The following is a 20,368-nucleotide window of genomic DNA, read 5'->3' on the forward strand; positions in this document are numbered from 1 at the left end:
TCATGGCTTTTATGTACTATACACACATTTATCAGTTCTTTCTAAACATTGTATAGTCCGGCAGCCTTACAACCTCCTAGGTAAGGACATCCACACACCTGCTAATGCGCTGTGTGGCAAAGAACTTCCTTTATTTGTTTAAATCTGTGCCCACTATTTATTGGTGACCCCTAGTTCTTGTATTATCGGGAATAGTAATAACTTTTCCTTATCCACTTTCTCCACATCACTCATGATTTTATATGTCTATCTCCCCCCTTAGTCTCCTCTTTTCGGCTGCAGGGCCTACACTCTAATTTTCCTCATATGGACCCCTCCAAATCCCTATCTTTTAGTTGCCTTTTCTAACTTTTCTAGTGCTAGATATCTTTTTTTGAGGTGAGGAGATCCTCATAGTACCAGATCACTGTGGGTCAGGAGCTGATTTTATATAGGTCATAATTAATCCGTCTCTATGTCCTATCCCCTTTTTTAATGATTGCCTACATCCTGGCTGCTCTTTTCTTGACCGCTCGCGCACTGCGTGGCATTTCAGACAACCTATCAACGAATGACACCAATCTTTTCTCTGATTTTGTGAGTGCTAAATTTGTCCCATCGTTTTGACAGCTATAGTTTGGAGTTATTTTTTTCCACAATGTGCATACTTTACTTATTCCACATTAAATTTCATTTGCCATTTGTGCCCAAGTCAACTGTATTTCGTGACTCTTTTTGACGTTCTTCACATCTGCTTTGGGTCTTTAGCTATCTTGGTATTTAGTATCATGGCAACTTTGTCACCTCCACGTTTACCCCTCGTAGATCATTTTGTAATATGAAATAGGACTGGTCATAGGACTGGCCTTGGGGACAAACCCTCGCTCTACTCCTCTCATTCGGATTTACCCATATTCTACCTTTTGTTCGCTGTCTTTGTCTTCTAGTCCATATGAGGACCTTCCTTTATCCAATGACAGCTTAATTTACGAAGAGCCTTTGAGGATTACAAAGGCTTCTGGAAATCTAGATACCTATTTCCATGGATCCCTTGTCCACATGTATGTGTGAACCCGTCAGACATCTAGTAGATTAATACACGATTTCTTTTACAGAACTTGGTTGCTATTGCTCAACAGTTTATGTTTTTTGCTATATGGTCTGATCATTTTATCTTATATTGTTTACAACTAATTTTGCGCGTATTGACGTAGTACTACAGGTCTTATTGACCGGGATCACGCTCTAAGCCCTTTTACATTGGCGTTACATTAGCTAATTCAGTCATTGGGTCTAGAGCCGATTTAAAGGACAGGTTACAAACTTAGTTAATAGTTCGCAACTTCAATTGAGTTCTTTCAACTTTGGTGAATGCCATTGGTCCGGATGACTTGTTAATATGAGTTATCAATTTTCAAAACTCCTTTAGTGACACTTCAGTCTGTGACAGTTCTCAGATCTGTCACTACAAAAACCGGCTCAGGTTTTTGGAATTTCCCTAACATCGCTCAGCCTTGCGCTGAAGCAGATCATTTAATTCTCCACATGACTTTATCGTCTTAGCGCTTCTTATTTCGTCGTCGGGGCCCACTGGTTGTTTAGCAGGCTTCCTGCTTCTGATGTACTAAAAAACATTGTTATTACTGTGGAGTTTTGGCTAGCCGTTCTTCAAAATCTCTTTGGCTTTTCTTATTACACTCTTGCACTTATGGCTAGTGTTTGTGCTTTTCTTGCCTCTAGGACTTGACTCCACTTTTTAAAGGAAGTCTTTATCTTCACTGCCTTTTTTACATGTGTTTAAGCACCGTGGCTTCTTTTTTGTTTCTTTTACTGGTGTTTCTAATTTGGGTACCTTGAGTGTGGCCTCTATGGTTTCTTTAAAAGGGCCCATGCAACTAACTTGCAGGGATTTCACTTAGTCCTGTACCTTTTAACTTTTGTTTACTAACCCCTTCATTTTGTATAGTTCCTCTTGGAATTTGCACAGTGTGGGCTGTTGAGGTGTTCTTCCCCTCAGAGGGTTGAATGCTATTGTATTATGGTCACTTTTCCACGGTCTTTTATGTACCTCTTGGACCAGCTCATAGACTCATAGTCAAAGCGACAACTGATCTAGTCGACCCCCGCCAACGCGGCCACAGACACCTACCTATCCATCTATAACAACCTCTAATCTATGTCCGAGTTTGAAGTCTTCAATGTGGTTGAAGACCTCAGCTGCAGGGAATCCCCAGCAAGTGACCTGCCCATGAGAGGAAGGTGAAAACCTCCAGGGCCTGCCTCTGCCCGGAGGAATTCCTTCCTGACCCAAATATGGGATAGCAACCTGCATGTGGGCAGGCTCACAGCCAGCACTCAGAAAGAATTCTCTGCGTAATCAGATTCCTCCCATCCACTCCCACTACAGACCATTGGGCCAGATTTATCTGCTGATATCCATCAATTGCAAAATTAAACTATCCTTCTACCTACTTCCATAACTATCAAGCTTAGTCTTAAGCATATGTCTTTTGTCTTCCTTCTTTGGAAGGCTGTTCCAGATTCACTCCTCTATGTTAGAAACCTTCATCTAATTTCAGTCTAAACTTATGTCCAGTTTGTCCCATTTGTTCTTGTGTTACATGGTATAAGCTTAAATAATTCCTCTCCTCCTACGATTATCCCCTGATATATTTATAGAGAGTAAGCATATCCCCCGCAGCTTCTTTGGCTAGGCTCCAGCCAAGCTCTTTGAGTCTCCTTTCTAAGGCAGGTTTTCCATTCCTCGGATCTAGTAGCCCGTTTCTGAACTGTTCAGTTGAGATAGTCCTTCTATACATGGAGCCAGACTGCACACCGTATTCCAGATGAGGTCTCACCAGTGCCTTATATACGGTACTAACACCTCTGATCTTTGCTGGAAATACTCGCCTGTGCCCTACTGCTTTGTCTTTTTTAACGGCCATATTGATGGCGGCTCATAGTCATCCTGTAATCAACCAATATCAGGTCTTACTGGGTTCTTATTTTGATCAGTTCTCTATTTCCTAGCATTTCATTCACTATTACTGTCTGGTCAGGTGGTCGATATAGATCCTATGTATTATTTTTATTAGGCATGAATTTCTTCCATAGTGATCCTATGGATTGTGGATTCATTAAGTTTTACTTCATTGAATCTACATTTTCTTCACATATGTGCCACTCCTCCCCTGCACGACTGTTCTGTCCTTCCGATATTTTTGTACCTGGAATGATTGTGTCCCATTGATTTGCTCTCAGTCCACCAGGTTTCTGTGATGCTTATTATTCAATTATCTCCTTTAACACAAGACACTCAGTCACCCATTATATTAGACTAGCATTTGTGGACAAGCACTAACTTGCCCTGTTTCTGTGTGCGCCGGGTCTTATTGGTGCGAGCGGGGTGATGGGTGGTCGGTCGGCTGGATCGGGCCGTACCTGAGCGCCGGCGGCCTGCGGGGGGACTAAGCCGGGGTGCCGAGCAGCGACGCGCCCCGAGAGGGCGGGGCCGAGCAGGCGCGCGGCCGGCGGCGTGCCCCGGCGAGTGTAAAACCGGCCGCTAACAACTGGGGGGCAGACTCTGGCGCTGTGGGTTGGCAATGACGTGGGCGTGTGGGGTGGCCGTAGGGCCCCAGCGCAGGGCGAATCAGCGGGACGTCGTCGTCGTGTGCGTCCGCCGTCGTGGGGGGGAGAGAGGGCAGAGGAGGGGGTGCTGACGTGCAGCGGGGGCCAGTGCGCTGACCCGTGCCCGGAGGTGGGCACAAAGGCGCAAGGAGTTGGCGGACCCAAAAAGGTTGCGTTGAAGCAGGTGGTGAACGAGGAGAGGGGGGAAAGCGCGGCTGGCGAGGGCTGGGGATCGGACGTGCGCGGAGGGTGAGAGGCGGAGGAGGGAGGCATGCGCCGGTTATAGTGCAGGACGAGGCGGGGACAGGACGGAAGGTGAGGACGGCGCAGATAGCGTGTCCGAAAGAGCGGGCACGTATGAAGGGCGACAAAGAAACAGGGACCAGTGGTGGAAGGTTGGTGTGTACAGGCGAGAAGGCGTAACCTATAAGAGGGCTGGGAACGAGTGGGTCGCGGGGGTTAAAGGAGGTAGGGAGAGCATCGGCGCACAGAAACCGGGGACGGGGCAATCAAGGGGAACCAGCTGTGCAGGGTCAAATAATCGAGTGACAGACGGGCGGGCAGGCGGCGGAGGTGGGCCACTGATAGGGGAAGAAGGGGAGGTAATGATAGTGTTAAAGGGAGGATCCACCGAGGCCATGGAGTCCTGAGGGAGAGCAGTGAGGATGCTCTCTAGAAAAGCACAGGGGGATCGTTGATCGCACCGGACCAGTGACTAGTGAGAGGAGGAGGAATGCTAGGGAAGGAGGAGGCTGATGCATCGTGCAGAACCCGTGAAGGCGGGGAGGACGGGTGTGGCAGGGGCGATGGAGCCCAAGCCATCGATGGGCCGGGATAAGCCCAGGCGGGGGCGGGGGTGGGCAGTCAAGGCGATAGGTAGGGCCACAAACAAGATGCAGGAGGGGGTTAAGGACGGTGAGATGGCACGGGGGAACTTCTGCGGGCATCGGGTGGGCCGGGGGGCTCCCAGGGGTACGAGGTACCGTTGCAACTGGAAAGGGGTGTCTAAAAACGGGCGACGTAGGAGGAGCCGAGGAAGGAAATCGGCCTCGAGGAAGGGGACGAAAAGGCCGGGGCGGGTTGGCCGAGCCCAAAGACGACGGCCTGGGGGGAGAGCGGTACGCTCGAGAATGAGAGCAGTGGGGAGGACGGTAGGGAGGAGAGGAATGAGATGGAAGCGGGGTACCATCGGGGACAAAGAAAATGGGGTGCCACGGGCGGAGGAAGGTACGTGGAGGAGTAGGAGCGGGGAACCGTAGAGGAGGAAGGGTCGGGAACAGCCTGCCAAGGGGAGTGGGGCGCAAAGGGAGTGGGCTGGAGACGACGCCGGGCGAAGGGGGAGGGTGGGTGAGGAGGAGGGGGAATTGGTGGCAGTGAGCGTCGTGGATGGAGCAGCGATAAAGGGCCAGGGGCGGGTGAGGGGAGGGGGAGGGCGAGTGGGAGCGGAGGACGGGCAGTGAAGCTGGTCGAGGTGGGTGGGAGCCTGTGGCCACGGGCGCCAGGGGGGAGGGAGCGCCTGAGGGGGGCAGGAGAAGTGGCCTCCGGGCGGCGATGGGCATGGGGCCTCGGGAGGCCCTGTCCCGCGGCAGCAGGGGGCATGGCGGCCGGGCGGGTGGGGCGCTGCGCGTGCGGGCGGCAACCCAGGGGAGCCTGCATATGGACGAGAGTGTAGAGGGTGGGAGGAGGGAGAGGGAGTGGGCGGGGGCCGGCGGGGGGCGGTGAGGTCGACGAGGATGGGAGCTTGGTACCGTAGGAGAGCGAGAGGGCAGAGGACGAGCATATGACCCGTGGAAGGTGACCAGCTACCAGAGCACGGCAAAGCCCGGGGGGGGAATAAACCGCAACAGCCCACCCGGGGGCAGGTGAAGGGCAAAGGGACGTAGACACACAAGAAGTGGTGAGGGACACAAAAGGTGGAAAAGGCAGGGACGAAGGAAAGCCCTGCAGTTAGGGTGCAGGGGCCCGTTGGGAAGCACCATGATGAGAGGCCCCCGGTCAAAGGCTGAGACCGCAAATGAGAACACCGGAAAAGACCGTAAAAAATAAGATGCCACGGTAGTGGCGGCATCCAGGGTGCAAGATGGCGGTGAGCCGCGACCCGAGCGCCCGGTACATGGGACAGCCGTGCGGGGCGGCAAGGCCGGGCGCAAATCCGGCCGCGCGGGCAAGCAGACTGTAGAAGAAAGCCAGAGGAGGTGGCAAGATCGGCCGAGCCACCATCCAGGTAGACACAAGGGGCGTGCGAGCGCGTACGAGAAGCCGGCATGCCGGCGAAAACCAGGGGGCCCCGTTCACGAGCGGAAGCACAAAGAGCGCGCGAGACGAGACAGGCATGGGGGGAGCAGGCACGGGAGGCGCGCCGGCGGCAGGCGTCACGGCGGAGTGATGGTGGAGGGAAAGGCCCAAACCGGGCGGCGGCTGGGAGGTGACAGAGCGGAGGAACGGTTCACAGGGATGGAAGGGCAGAGGAGGTGGGAATGGAAGGGATAATGCAGGGACAGTGACGTGGACAGCGGCATGGCCCAAGAGGGCGGAATAACTCACTAGGGGAGGGGCGACGAGTACCGAAGGGGGGCTGAAACCGTGGGCCGTGGAAAGCGGCGGCAGGGACAAGACGGGAAGGGGCGAGGGTACGCGAGGAATTAATGGCGCGAGATCGGGAGCCCTGGCACGGACAGCCGGGGGCGTAACGGCAGAACGGGCAGGAGTGGGACAACAGAGGGAAAGACATGGGTCATGACAGTAGAAAAAACAGCCGGGGCACGAGGCACCCAGGTGTGGGCGAGGAGTGGAAGCGGGCGGAGGAAGCGACCGAGAGGGGGGAGGGGGCAACAACGGGACAAGGGGGAGCCAGTGGGACAGAGTGGGTACGTGAGAGGTCCAGCAAGCCTGGGAGAATAGCCGCCCAAGGGCTCGGACGGAAGGAAGCGGGCAGGGGGCAGCCGGAAGGGCTGGCAGGGACGGATAAGGAGGAAAACAGGGAACAAGGGGAGAAGTGAGGGGAACGGCGCGAAGGGAGAGGGGGGTAACGAGGGGGCCCAGGGGCCCGGCAGGCCCGGCCGAGGGCAAGGGAGGCAGATCGGAGCGAGGAAGGAGTAGCGGACACAGGGAGGGGACAAGGGGGCATGGCGGACGAAACGACGCTAGAGGGGATCAGACCAAGGCGGGTGTGAAGAGGCAAAGAGCGCCAAACGAAGGGAGAGGGGGCAACATACAGGGCAAGGAAAGGACGGGGGCGACAGGGAAAGGAGGCACCAGGGGAAAAAGAACTGCCGGATCGGGCAGACGAGGGGGAGCAAAGGGGCGTCAACAAAGACAGGAATAAGAGCGGAGGGGCAGCGTGGGGAGGGCCGCGGAATGAGGGGCCACGCAATGGCGCAGACGGCGGGCAAAAGCAACAGCGAGGGGAGGAAGCAGGAAAAAGGGATGAGACAAGACTACGGAGAAGACGAGTAGGGCCCGGAGAGTAGAAGCCAGGGTACCCCCACAGCGGGATGAGGGGACAGAGGGGCGCGGCCGCACGCAAAAAGAGAGGTCCTAGCAGAGAAAGGGGGAAAAGGGAGAATGAGGAGGGAGGGGGGGTCGGGCCAGGGATGACGAGGAGATGAGGCCGGTGCAGCGCGGACAAGAGGGACGAAGGGGGGGAGGAGAGAAAGAGGAAGTGGGGAGGGGGAGAAAGGGGAAAGCGAAAGTGAGGGCGGAGGCCAGAGCAAGACGAGGGGGCCCAAAGGAGGGAGGGCTTTGTGCAGGCAGAGGAATACCAGGAAAAGCGGGGCGCGGACACGCGCAGGGGCAGGGGGGGACGTCCGGCCGTAGGAGGGGGTGGGTAAGGCGGGGACGAGACTGGGGAAAGTGGACGGGAGAAGGGGGGGCGGGAGGCCAGCGGCGAGGAGCCCAGTACGGGGGAAGAGGGGCCACGCGCCGGGGGCGAGCAGGGAGAGGTGAGGGCAGGAGTGAGAGCACGGAGTTAGGGCCGGGAGCGGCAGCCTGGCTGGGGCACGGGCGCGTGCCACGGGCGGGAGACAGTGCGGGGTCGAGACCGGGGGTGGACGAAGGGGGCCGGGGCGGCGGGCGGAGGAGGACGCTGGCCAGGTCCGGCGGGCAGACCGCCGCGGGCGGTAAAAGGCCGCAGCGCCCGCCGCCGTCGGGCGGGGAGGCTCCGATAGAAGAGAGCAGCGTAAATCGAGTGGCGGCGGAGGGGCCCCTATACTATTTACTAAAAGAAACCCCTCCCCAATTGTCTACCTTAACAAACCCCATACCCCTCACAATTGAATTTTCCCTGTTTTTTGCATTTTCTTAATAAAGTTTATTTTGCACGCCACCAGTGCAGTAGTTGTCCCCCAAGATCCCCTACCTGCTGGCAGGGTCACAACTGACCTACAGAAGTCTTGCATTGCCAGTTTCCACCAGGCAACAGCCACTCACTTCTGTGATTGTATGGCTTCCCTGAATGTGCATCTACTTGCTGAAATCAAAAACATATGTCCTGTAAACAGGCTTGGCAGGATCTGATTTAAATTGACAGATGTTAGTAAACGTAGATTTCTGCTCACACTGAAATTGACAAGAAAATATCCAGCAATAACAGTTATGCAAGTGTAGCCTTCCCCCCACAATTTTGTCCCTGTAGGGATTGGTTGTCACCAGCTCTGTGGAAAAGCCCTCTGCAGCACTGCTGTCATGGGAGTGAGGGAACATGGACTAGACAGCAGGGCTGCAGAGGGCTCCTTACACAAGCAAAGGTCTGGGGGAAACTGGATCACTGCAGCTCAAAGGTGCAGAGAGGGCTGCATTCCTGCTGGGGAACAGAGATGTCCCAGCCAGGGCTGCGAGGAGAATGATGAGACCCTGGCCAGGGCTCTGCTCTGTCCCACCAGGACCACAGCCCTCTCCGTACATTGTGCCTGCAGGGATCCAATGTAATCAGCCCTGCTATTAGGGTCCTTCTCATTCCCTCATCAGCCAGAAGTGCAGTGACTATCGCAGGCCAGGAACTGTTCAGCAATGGGATGTCTTCCCCCACAGCCTGAGGTTCGTCCTTCTCCTTGCAGCCTTGGCTGGGGGTCTCTGTTAAGCTAGGACAGGACTGCAGCCACCCCCACATCTTACACTCCAATGTCTTGAGCCTCTATGCCACGCAGGGAGCCCAATGTAGCCCTGCTGTCGGTGCTGACTTAACCATAAAACCCGACTCCATCTGTAATAATTAAAATACTTCAAAATTAAAAAAAAAAATTAAACAATACTTTGAAATTGAAACCAAAACCAAATTCTCCCAAGGCTACCCGTAAATGTTTCAACACAGTCTATGTGGATTTCCTGCCACTGCATAGCCGGAAATTTCCAAGGATACCGAGCACGTTTAGGCATGTGCTGTTTTTGCTGACAATCTTGACTTTTTTTGCCATTTCCATATTTTCCAATGTTTCAAGTGGCTAAAACAGAATGAAGCGCCACTTGGATTTGGTCCATCTGCTCCTCCATAGATGGAGACAGACTGGCTGTATTTGATTAGTATTGTGGCCTGCTGTACAGGGTTGCAACTCCACTACATATTTGCCCTAAGGAAGACTGTGCTGCTGGTGAAAGAGAAAATATATAAAGCATTGTTTCATGGGGCAACTGGCCCTTAAGAGAGGAGTCAGGGCCTAGATTGCCTATGAAGGCCCTTGTGAAGACCCACTTTGGAGTAACCGGTTGCCCCAAATGACTGTTTAATGGTCAACCGTAAAGGAGCACCTGCACTTTATAAAAATGCTTCTTAAGCTCAGTCAGGGAGAATACTCCCAGGCGGAAGTTCCTCTGAATTGAGGGGGCTTTTAGGAAGGAGGGCAATCCCAGGGCATGAGAGTTCCCAGGCAGGAAACAGAAGTATCCCAGGGGAAGGAACTAAGAGGGTTCCAGAGAGAGACAGACTGCTCCACAGATGAAGGAAACAGAAATACCCTGAAAGGAAGGAACCTGAGATTGTTCTCCAGGTCAAGGGAACAGGAGCAGGCTGAAAGAAAAAAACAGCAGCTGAGCTCCAAGGGAAGAGAGCAGGATCAATCTAGAAGTCCTGGCTCTAGACAAGGAGCTTGGCCTGGAGTGCCCCTTGGCTATTGGACCAAGAAGTTAGCTGGACTGATCTCAAGATGGCGAATTTTCTACGGATACACAAACAAGGTCTTGCTTATGTTTACTTTCATCTTCGTTGCCAATAAATGAGACCTCTGAAAAGGGGGGCTGCTCTTAACACCCAGAAGGTCTGTTTGGATTTCTCTAACCCTAGGAGAGGAGAATCTAAAGAAGGGCTCACCCATGACGCCACACCTGAATGGTAGGGGGCACAGAGGCAGAACCAGAGTGTCCACACACTAGTACTGGCAAAAGTACTAAAATATATAATTTTGAAAACAAAAGTTTAGTTAATAAAGTTATACTGAACAATTACCACAGAGAAATTGGGGTAAATGTAAAATCATATATCTAAAGTTTTAGGGCAAGTTGTAAATTATATTGAATTTGACAAATATACAATTGTGTGATTAAACTGTAATGCAAAAAGCACAAAGGAGAAGAGGTAAGAAAGTACAGAGAACTTTAAACTTTGAGATTAACTGACAACAGTTTTCAGTGATTAACCATTCAACACTAAAATTTAATTAATATAAGATTTTATTCTCTCCCACTTTCTGTGCAAACACAGCTACAGTCAAACCCCCTCTGACAACACTTACATCAATAAAATATCCTACATGTATAGCTAAGTCAACTGTCAATCAGTATGTCCAGAAACTCACTGTAGTAATAGTAATATGATACACTAATAAAAAAATTACAGGCTATTGTATGAGAATTGAAGACTATAAACAAATTAACATACTGTACATTATACAAAATCAGTGACCTGTATTAAATGTGCAAACTTGCCAAATAAATTCTAAAATTTATATTTCCAATTTTTCTTGCATATGTAATCTCTTACCAGGTCTCTCCTTGCCAGTGCCTTTTGACTCTGCAAATTTTTGTATCAAACTTCCAGCTGTAGTATTTGCCATGTTATTAATAAATTCTTCATGAACCTTTAAGAAAATAAATGAAATAAAGGTAAAAAACAATATTTGGAGAAACTGATTAGCTAAAACAGTTGATTTTCCTATAGCTAAGTGTTTAAAAGGTCTTCCAGAATAAGTTCTTAAAAGGCTGAAGAACATGACCAGACATCTTAGTGATGAAACCACTTTATTCCTGTAACCCTAGGTATGTGCCAAGGAGGATTCACAGGAAGGACAAAGCAGAGAATGACTGTTAGTGAAAATGGATCTAGGATTTTCCTCCATTTCTTCTTTCTAAACTGATTTTATTATAAATAAATAATGAGAAGAGATTATACATAGCAACAATTATGATAGACAGTCTCATCCATAAATTAGGAAGACAAACCCTCTGGGACAGCAATAGCGAGCGAGAGTGTAAACATGTAACATTGTGCAATCATAGCTTCCACCTACCTGGCTAAGAGCAGTGCTCAGAAAGCACCTCTCCAACCCAGCAACATGGATAGGTATTTTAGAAATAAAAATGTTAAAATAATAAACAGCAGCAGAACAATCTACTAGGCACAATATTTTTTTTTAAATTGGTCAGGATATAGACATTCCCATTCTGAACTATAAATAAAGTTACATTTCAATGCACTAACAAATTATAGGAAGGAATAAAATTTATTGTTTACACATAATTATGCTGACCTCAGAGTAGTATCTGTAGGAAAAAACACTGACTCCAAAGCTTGCTTAAATATTTTTAACACAGCCCCATAACTCATAAAAAGCATAATACAGTATAATGTTCAAAAGCTTTTTAAGGTCCAGGCATGGACTTCGAGATTTTTGCCTAAAATAAGTGAATATAATATCCCAATTGCATATGAAACAAATATAGATCTGAAATCTGGGGAAGAAAGCTTTCCAGTAAACACTGAGAATTCCTTTAACTTTTTAAAAGGCAAGATAATATTGTGTTTCCTGGTATACACACTTGAACATTATTCACAATTTGACCTTTATTATCCAAATACAAAAGGGGAATATGGATAACTTCAATGTATTGAGTATCAGGTGTAGTCGTGTTAGTCTGGATCTGTAAAAGCAGCAAAAAGTCCTGTGGAACCTTATAGACTAACAGACGTATTGGAGATGAGCTTTCGTGGGCAAATATGATAAAGTAGGTACTCATCCATGAAAGCTCATGCTCCAGTACGTCTGTTAGTATACAAGGTGCCACAGGACTCTTTGCTGCTTTCAATTTATTGAGAGTTTAAAATTCTCTAAAATGTAGAAAATTTCAGTTTATTGAGGGATTTTTCCCCCCATATAATGAGTAGAAATCAGAGAACATGACCCTGTTTCAGATAACTTCAGATAATAAAGATGGAACTGAATTAAGAAAATAAAGTTCTGTTTAGCAAGACAAAATATAAAACTATTTTAAAAGAAACTTAGCAATGTTTCATAATTCCTTCAAACCTCTGATACACTCAAACTCAGCATACTGCAGAGGCAATAGGCGGCACCTGGTGGAAGAAAGCAGAAGTTGCTTGTTTCTGCTATGAATCTCCCATAGACAACATATTGCCACTAGCACAATCACTTGTCCACCAGACTGGATAAAGAGTGTCTAAAACATGAAAACAGCATAGAAATCAACAAAATTGGCACAAAACCAAAACATTTTTCTTAAAAAGATCAAATAAGTCTAATGTAACCAAGCATATGCCTGGTCCACCAGTAATAAGTGGTGGCAGAGAGGAGAAAACCAAAATGATGATAAACAATTACTTACCCTATGCACACAAGAGCAAATTTTCATTTATTCATTCATTCATTTATTTAAACAGCAGTGTCCATTTGGGCCACGCATGACCACTGTCCCTCCTTGAGCTTCCATGAGAGGGCATAAAGGGCGCAACAGCCATGGACCACACACACAGTTTCCTTGCAATTCAAAGCCGTAGTAGCTGAGGACTATGAAAAGGGAGGTTGGGGAGAGAGATCATGGGATTCACACTGATGCCATGAAGAACCACAGTTTCTGTAGGGTAAGCAAGCATTCTCTCTTCTTTAAGTATGTCCCTGTAGGTGAATGGCAAGCAGTATCTCAGAACAGTGGGGATGAGACGTTTCAGCTACATCATTTGAGCAGTGATTCAAGTACTGCTCTCCCAAAAAAGCCACTATGTCCCAAGCCATAGTGTTTGACAAAAATTAGTGGGTTAGTCTACATTATGATCTTACAAGGCGCAGCTATCAGCACATTCCTGAAGCAGTCAGAGGATGTTACTTTTGCTCTTGTGGAGGAAACCGTGATGTTCAGTGGGAGAGGTACTCTAGTCAGCTAGTAACACAGCAAGATACATTGGATTATCTACTTAGATATTCTCTATGAAGTGATGGCTTGTCGTTTAGAATGTCCAGCTATATCTATCAAAAACTGGGGTGGCAGGAATGGTTTGGTCCTGTCAGTATAACAAATGGAATATCCTTGGAACAGCTAGTGTGAACAATTTTGATTCTTCTGTTGTCAAGTGTGGCTTTGGGCAAGATCAGGTCCAGGTGAACCGGAAGCTGGATCAGAGACTGAACTGATACCTGCACTGGGTTTGTCATCCAAAACTAACTTGGCCAGTATGAAACTATGAGAATGATCATGGTGAGAGAGGTTTGTCTCTCTTTGTTTTGGAGGCTGCCCTGCAATCAGGGGAAATCAAAGGAAAAGCAGACAGTAAGCTTCTGTTTCACTGCATGACTGAGACATCTGATAATGATCCTGGATTCAGATCTCTTCTGGAGCTGTAGTTCTGATCACTGGAGTTGCTCTTGGAAGCAAACAAGTCGATTGTGAGGAATCCCCAATGACAGAGTATCAGTCTTACTGGACTGGTGCAAGGATTGTTGGTGACTGGTCACAGATTGCCTGTTCAGGAAATTGAGTAGGCTGATTCTGACTACTGGGAGGTGAGGGGCCATGAGGGTCATGTCATTCTAATGGCACCAAGTGCAGAATTTGATAGTCTCTAGGCAGAGTTGAGGAGCAGGCACTCCCTTGTTTGATTACATAATGCATATCTTTTAACAGACAATACAAAGCTTTCACTATAGGGTTTAAGAGGACAGGCACAAAGATTAATCTGATGGATTGTAGTTGCATATCATCCAGGAGATGTCCATAAATGAGTATCTTTGTTGTGATAGGGACTGAAAAGAGTACTCACGTTTGTGGGATTCAACCACCTGCCTGTCCTCTGAAACTACATAGTGCAAATCTTCACAGGCAACACAAATCAGTTCTGAAGTGACACAATGTGACATTGATGCTATCCTGTGTAATTAATGTCTCATTGGGGAACAGAACAGCTTTGGCTGGAGGGTTCACAAACGCAGTCTGGCAAGCAGCATCACATACATGCATGCCAGCATGTGGCAGAATACAGTGAGGCAAGTCCATAACATTATAGCTGGTTTTCATGTTAGATGATGTTTTCTTACTGAAGACCTCCATCCCCTCAAACAGTAGGTCCTGGATAGTGTCTAACACTTTCTTGGTATTCCAGATCCTAACAGCTAAGAGACTGGCTATGGTCATTAAGCTTGCCAGAGGCATCCACGGCTGTCTATAGGGTTTCTCCAGCAACTGTGACTTCTTATTTTCCCTCTAGTGTCCTATGGTACTTTTGCCAGGATGAAAATTACCCTTTCCCATGTTTGCCAAATATAATTTCCTGACAACACCTGATTGTTCACCATATGATGTTGCAGTGAGGTGGCCAAGTGGACTCTGTGCCTGAACTAGTCTAGCTTTTTTAAGATCTTTATCTTTGGACATTCCTTTAATCAATTTCAGCCTCTCCTGCACTGCTGCAGTTGACAACAATCCTGGATTTGGGTGGGAGCAGAAGTGTTTGAAGCTTTTCAGGGGCACTTTATAACATTTCTTCAACACTTTGGAAATAGGCTGGATGGTGGTTTGAGAGTGCCCCTTTGCCTGGCTCTAGTATGACCTCATTAATTGGGAGAGCAATCATGGCTGAAACTTACACGGTCAAAAATGTCAAAGAGTTTATGGGATTTCTCTTGTATAATCACTGTTTTGAGATCTAATCTCCATGATGTGAGACAAAAGATCCTGAAAGGCTTTCAAGTCACCAGCCACTGGGGCAGGGCCTCACATACAGGCCAGCAAGACTGCCTAGTCCTGCGACAAGGACTATTCTTTCAAAGGAAACTGAGGGTGCTGTGATTTTTGCATTGCTCCCAGTTTCCAGACCACTGACCCATAGGGACAGATGGCAGTGTCTAGTTAGTGATGCTGCCGAAGGAGCTCAATCGCTTCTTTCTGAACCCACAGGAAGGGAATCTACTGTGGGAGATTTGAGATAAAGGTCCCCAATAGGATCAGTATGGCCAGGGTGGCACAGAGCATGGATACAGGCCCTCTGCTGACTGGTCAGCTCAACGCAACTCATGTCTTTCTTGTGGTGGTGCCTTGCATGAGGAATCTCTGGTACAGACTCTCTCTCTCTGTGCCTATAGGCAAATAATCCTTGTTCAGCATTGGAGAGAAGACTTGGTCAGTTGATTGTGATGAAGAGTAGCACTCTTTGAATAGCACCTTTGGTACCTGGCATTATCCCAATATTTATGGACTTCCCAGGAAGTGATCTCAACTGTTCCATGAGGGCACATCTTGATCCCGTAATCAGCACTGGGTGTCTTTGCTTGTGTCTGTGCCAGTGTTACTGCTGGTTTACCTAGTACTACTCTCTTAAAGGAGGACAGACACCTTGCCCTTAGAAGGAATGATGTCTATTCTTGTCTTCTTGGGGTGGTGTCTGAAGCCATGTCTGACTGCCTGGCCCTGCTTTTTGGTATTGCTCTGATGTTGGGGTGCTGGTGCCAGTTCTCATGCCAGAGACATTGATGGTGAGGCCCAATGCCAAATCTGTCAGTACTTGTGCTGAAGGGGTTGAAGCAGCTAGGGTAGCAATGGCCGGTGCCAAAGGCCCCCATTGTAAGATGTTTAGGGTCAATTTCTATGGTGTTATTTTCCCCTGTCCTTCTGTCACTGCCGGGGTGTGGTGTCTGCTCCCAGAGGTACTCACTGAAGATAACCCTTTCAATTCTTTGTAGGTGGTTATCTCCTTTGGGTCTGAGATGACATGCACTGAATGCTTGAATGGGTATAGTTTCATCTGTAAGTGCCTTGACTTGCAAATCCTCAACAAGAAGGATTTCAATACCAAACACTGATCAGGGATGTGGGTCTTCCCCAGACACAATAGGAACTAGTTATGCCCATTGACCAGGGGAATGAGTCCATCAGAGATGAGAGAGAGTTTAAACCCTGAGGGTTTAGAGTTCACCATGTTGGTTGGTGTGGGGCACTTTGTCTCACAGTATAAAGAGATGTACGGGGATGGGGGTCGTAATCTGTGTTTAATTTGGGCATTCAAAAAAGAAAAATAAAGAAATTAAAGAACATAAGAGAAGGACTGTGAAGAGAGTTTCTTCACCAAAATAGCATAGAAAGTGAGCTTGAAACAGGGTATGGCTACATTTGCAGCTGTACAGCGCTGGGAGTCACTGATGTCTTCGTACAGCTGTGTAGGGAAAGCGCTGCAGTGTGGCCACACTAACAGCTACCAGAGCTGCAGTGTGGCCACATTTGCAGCATTTGCAGCGCTGTTGGGAGTGGTGCATTATGGGCAGCTATCCCACAGAGCACCTCGTTCCATTTTGGCGCCGTGGGTTGTGGGAAGGGGAAGGAAGGGTGCGGGTCATTCCGCTTCCTGTCCCAACGCCCTGTAATGCATCGCTTCACATCCCAGCAGTCACTGTTTTTCCGTCCATGTTTGGCGCCATTGTGACTCTCCCAACAGTTTCTGTGCAGCACGATTTCTGTGGGAAATGGAGCCCAAGCTGATGAGGAGTATGCTGATGAGTCTCGCCAGCACATCATGTTTGGCAGTTGAACTATTCCTTAAGCTCCAAAATGACAGTGAGGAGTCCGACGATGATATCAAGTTGCCTGATGCGTATGACACCAAATTGCTTGTGGCATTCACGGAAATACTCAGCACCGTGGAACGCCGCTTTTGGGCTTGGGAGACAAGCACTGAGTGGTGGGATCACATTCGTCATGGAAGTCGTGGGATGATCACAGCAGTGGCTGCAGAACTTTTGGATGAGAAAAGCCACTTTCTTGGACTGGGTTGCGAGCTCGCCCCCATCCTGCGCGGCAAGGACACGAGATTGAGAGCTGCCTGCCGGTGGAGAAGTCACGGTGCTATTGCTATCTGGAAGCTGGCAACTCCGGACAGCTACCGATCAGTCGTGAACCAGTTTGGAGTGGCAAAGTCGGACCGTTGGAATCGTGTTGATGCAAGTTTGCAGGGCCATTAATCGCATCCTGCTAAGAAAGAACCGTGACTCTGCGGGGGAACGTGCAGGACATTGTGGATGGCTTTGCACAAATGGGTTTCCCTAACAGTGGAGGGTGATAGATGGGATGATATTCCTATTCTAGCACCACCACCTAACATCCGAGTACATTATTCGGAGGGGTATTTCTCTATGGTTCTCAGGCGCTTGTGGATCACCATGGGCGTATTTCATTGATATTTAACACAGGCTGGCCTGAAAGGGTGCATGATGCACGCATCTTTCGGAACACTGGCCTGTTCAGGAAGATGCAGGCCAGGGACTTTTTTCCCAGACCGCAAAGATCACAGTAGGGACGTCATGAAATGCCCATTGTGATCCTTGGAGACCCGCTTACCATTAATGCCTTGGCTCATGAAACCGCTATACAGGGAAGCTTGACAGCAGCAAGGAACCGTTCAACTACAGGCTGAGCTGGTGCCAAATGACTGTGGAGTGTGCTTTTGACCGTGTTAAAAGGGCGCTGGCGATTCTGTATGGGAAGCTAGACTTGGGGAAGCAAGCGCCTGTGGTTATATCCGCATGCTGCTACCCCTCCATAATTTGAGAAAGGGAAGGGTGGAAAACATTCAGTCAGGAATGGACCTCTGAGGTTCACTGCCTGGAGACTGAATTTGCACAGCCAGAAAGAGCAGGGCTACTAGAGAGGCCCAGCACAGGGCTACAAGGATTAGGGATGCCTTGAGGGAGGAATTGAGGCTGAAAACCAACAGTAATGTTTGGTGCCTGGACAGGAGTGAAGTGCAGTGGTTACATGTTAATAGGAATCTGTTTTTCCTAAAATGATTTGCAGTGCCTGTTTTCTTTCCTGGGCTAACGGTATCTTTCACTATTCTGCAATAATAAAAGACTGTTTTCAAAGCCAAGAATTCATTTATGAAAAGAAAATAATCTTCTTGACAGACACACAACATTTTGGGAACCTAAAAGAGCAGGGGGTGCGTGGTGGTTGAACTGCACAGTCGCAGGTTTGAATATGTCCTGTCTGGAGTGCTGTGCAATGACTGCTCTGCACTTCAGGATGAAAATACTGCATGGTGGTGATGGGGGTTGAGTGCAGAGGTAAGGGTCGTAGTTCTCAGGGCTGGCTGAGTGTGAACATACAGGTGTTGGGGCAGCTGGTGGTGGTAAGAACCTGGATGCTGCTGGGAAGGGGGTTGGAGCTGAATTGGGGCACAAGGGAAAGAGGCTTTGGACGGTGGGAAGGGGCCGGCACGGTAAGTGCTCTGCCTGCATGGCTACGAGAGACTGGACAGAGTCCGCTTGGCGCGCCAGGATGCTTATCAGCTGCTTTGGCTTTTCTTCTTAGCCGCTGCGTTTCTCTGGCGGATCCTGCTTTCCCTTTCCCTCCAAGTAACTCCAGTTTTTCCTCCAGTCCTGCAGTTTTTTCCTCTCTCTGGCAGAGTGATCCATAACTGCTTTCAGCATGTCTCTTTGCTTTTTTCACAGAGGCTTCTTCCTGAGGTTTTTGGTAGCCTCTGAGCATGGTTGATGATACGGGCAGTCGAGAAGTCAAGGACACTTTCGAAAGGCAAAAATGGCAAACAGTTAACAGAGGCAGCACTTTATAATCTCACCCAGTTATCCCCACACAGTGAAGGAGTTTACAGTCTTCTATTTAGCAATACTTTCCCATACCAAAGAGAGCGCTACCATAACCCACAGGACCACGAAATGGTGATAAGGGGGACTGATTGCTTCAGGGATGTGCAGCGGGGTTTTCTGGCGTTGGGGAAGGCACGCAACTGCTGCAGGGCATCTACACCTCTTCCAACAGTGTTCACAGGAGTTAATCCTGGAAGCTATCTCACTACCTGGCGGCTCACCTGGGAGGGAAAATTGATTGTCTTCAGAGCTCTGCTGGGCTTTCTGTCGTTGGGGAAAGCAACTGCTGCAGGGAGCACCTATCAGTGTAACCAGGTCTCTCTAACCATTTTCCACAGGAGTTATCCGTGGAAAGATATCTCGCTGCCTCGCATGGTCACCTGGGAAGAGCGGGAGGCCCTCTTCTACAGCAATGCCGGATTCCGCCCTGGCCCTGCATGCAGCTTGCCCTGTGTGTGCAGCAATGGTCCCCCCACCCCTTGCGGCACAGTGGCGCAGACGCGTTAGCCCTGACTGGGCAAGGACCACAGTGGCTCTCCCTATAAACTTTGCGCAAGTGCATTGCCCACCACTCTGGCTGAAACTTTTGAAGAGATTACTTGAGGCCGATTACCGCAACACGATTATAGACCACATCAATTGGGCTATTCCACATCTAGGCATGCATGCAGCCTAACCCCCCTCCTCTCCCAAACATTTCCATCCTGAAAAATAAAAGCCGCTTACCGGTAACCTGCTCCTCTGCTTGTCCTTCACACGAAGTACGCGGCTGCTGCGACTGGCTACCTTCCTCCTGGCTTGAGAAGAGCTCTGGCTGCATGCCTCCAGGTGACTCCGGGGTGTGTCTCACCACCCCAGTACCTTTCAGCCTCAGTTGCCCCCCTCTCCTGCTCCTGCCGCCCAAGCTCTGAAGTGTCCATATGTGGTCGTCAGATTGGCAGTGGGGTCACCCCAGTATCGCGTCCAGCTCCTTGTAAAACGGCAGGTCGTGGGGCAGCACCAGAGCGACGTGTGTTTCCCTCGCGGGCTTTGCAATAGGCACTCTGCAGCTCCTTCACTTTAACCCTGCACTGCACCGCGTCCCGGTCATGCCCCCTTCCAGCCATGGCCCTTGAGAAAGATCTGCCCCATAAGGTATCGTAATTCCTACGGCTGAGCGCTGCTGCTGCACAGCTCCTCCCCCCAAACACTGATGAGGTCCGCAACTCGCCATTGCTCCATGCTGGGGCTCGTTTGGCGCGTGGAGGCATGGTCACCTGGAAAGATTCACTGATTGCACTCCACACCTGGCTGAGCAAACAGGATGGGGATTTTTAAAATTCCCGGGGCATTTAAAGGGCAGGTCACCTGAGACCAGGGCAGTAGAGTGTGAACTGATGAGCGGAGTGGCTGAACAGGCATTCTGGGATACCTCCGAATACCTCTGGAGGCCAATTACAGCGCTTCTGGTGGCCACACTGGCGGAGCAGCGCTGCTTCATCAGCGCTGCAATCGTTATACCCCAGGCAGAGCAGGAATACAGCCAGCGCTGCAGCCAGGGAGATGCAGCGTTGTATGTAGCCAAGCCCACAGAAAAAGTAGCAGTAAGACACTTGCCAGATTCCATTTCACTGCCACAAGCAGTAAGAGGGAACAGAGGGAAGACTGCAGCCATTTCGCACTTTTTGCCCTTG

At 49.4% G+C, this 20,368-nt stretch overlaps 1 protein-coding gene across 5 annotated transcripts in view; it reads right to left on the reverse strand.

The window, feature by feature from the left end:
• FCHO2 (FCH and mu domain containing endocytic adaptor 2) overlaps positions 1-20,368 on the reverse strand; it is a 239,032-nt gene that overhangs the window by 121,687 nt on the left and 96,977 nt on the right. For all 5 annotated transcript variants that reach the window (XM_075067024.1, XM_075067019.1, XM_075067023.1 and 2 more), the window contains exon 8: positions 10,577-10,673. In XM_075067024.1, the coding sequence (XP_074923125.1) occupies positions 10,577-10,673 (97 nt within the window). The remainder of the gene's footprint in view (positions 1-10,576; positions 10,674-20,368) is intronic.

The sequence above is a fragment of the Chelonoidis abingdonii genome, chromosome 6 (genome assembly GCF_003597395.2).
Source record: "Chelonoidis abingdonii isolate Lonesome George chromosome 6, CheloAbing_2.0, whole genome shotgun sequence".
Lineage (NCBI taxonomy): Eukaryota > Metazoa > Chordata > Testudines > Testudinidae > Chelonoidis > Chelonoidis abingdonii.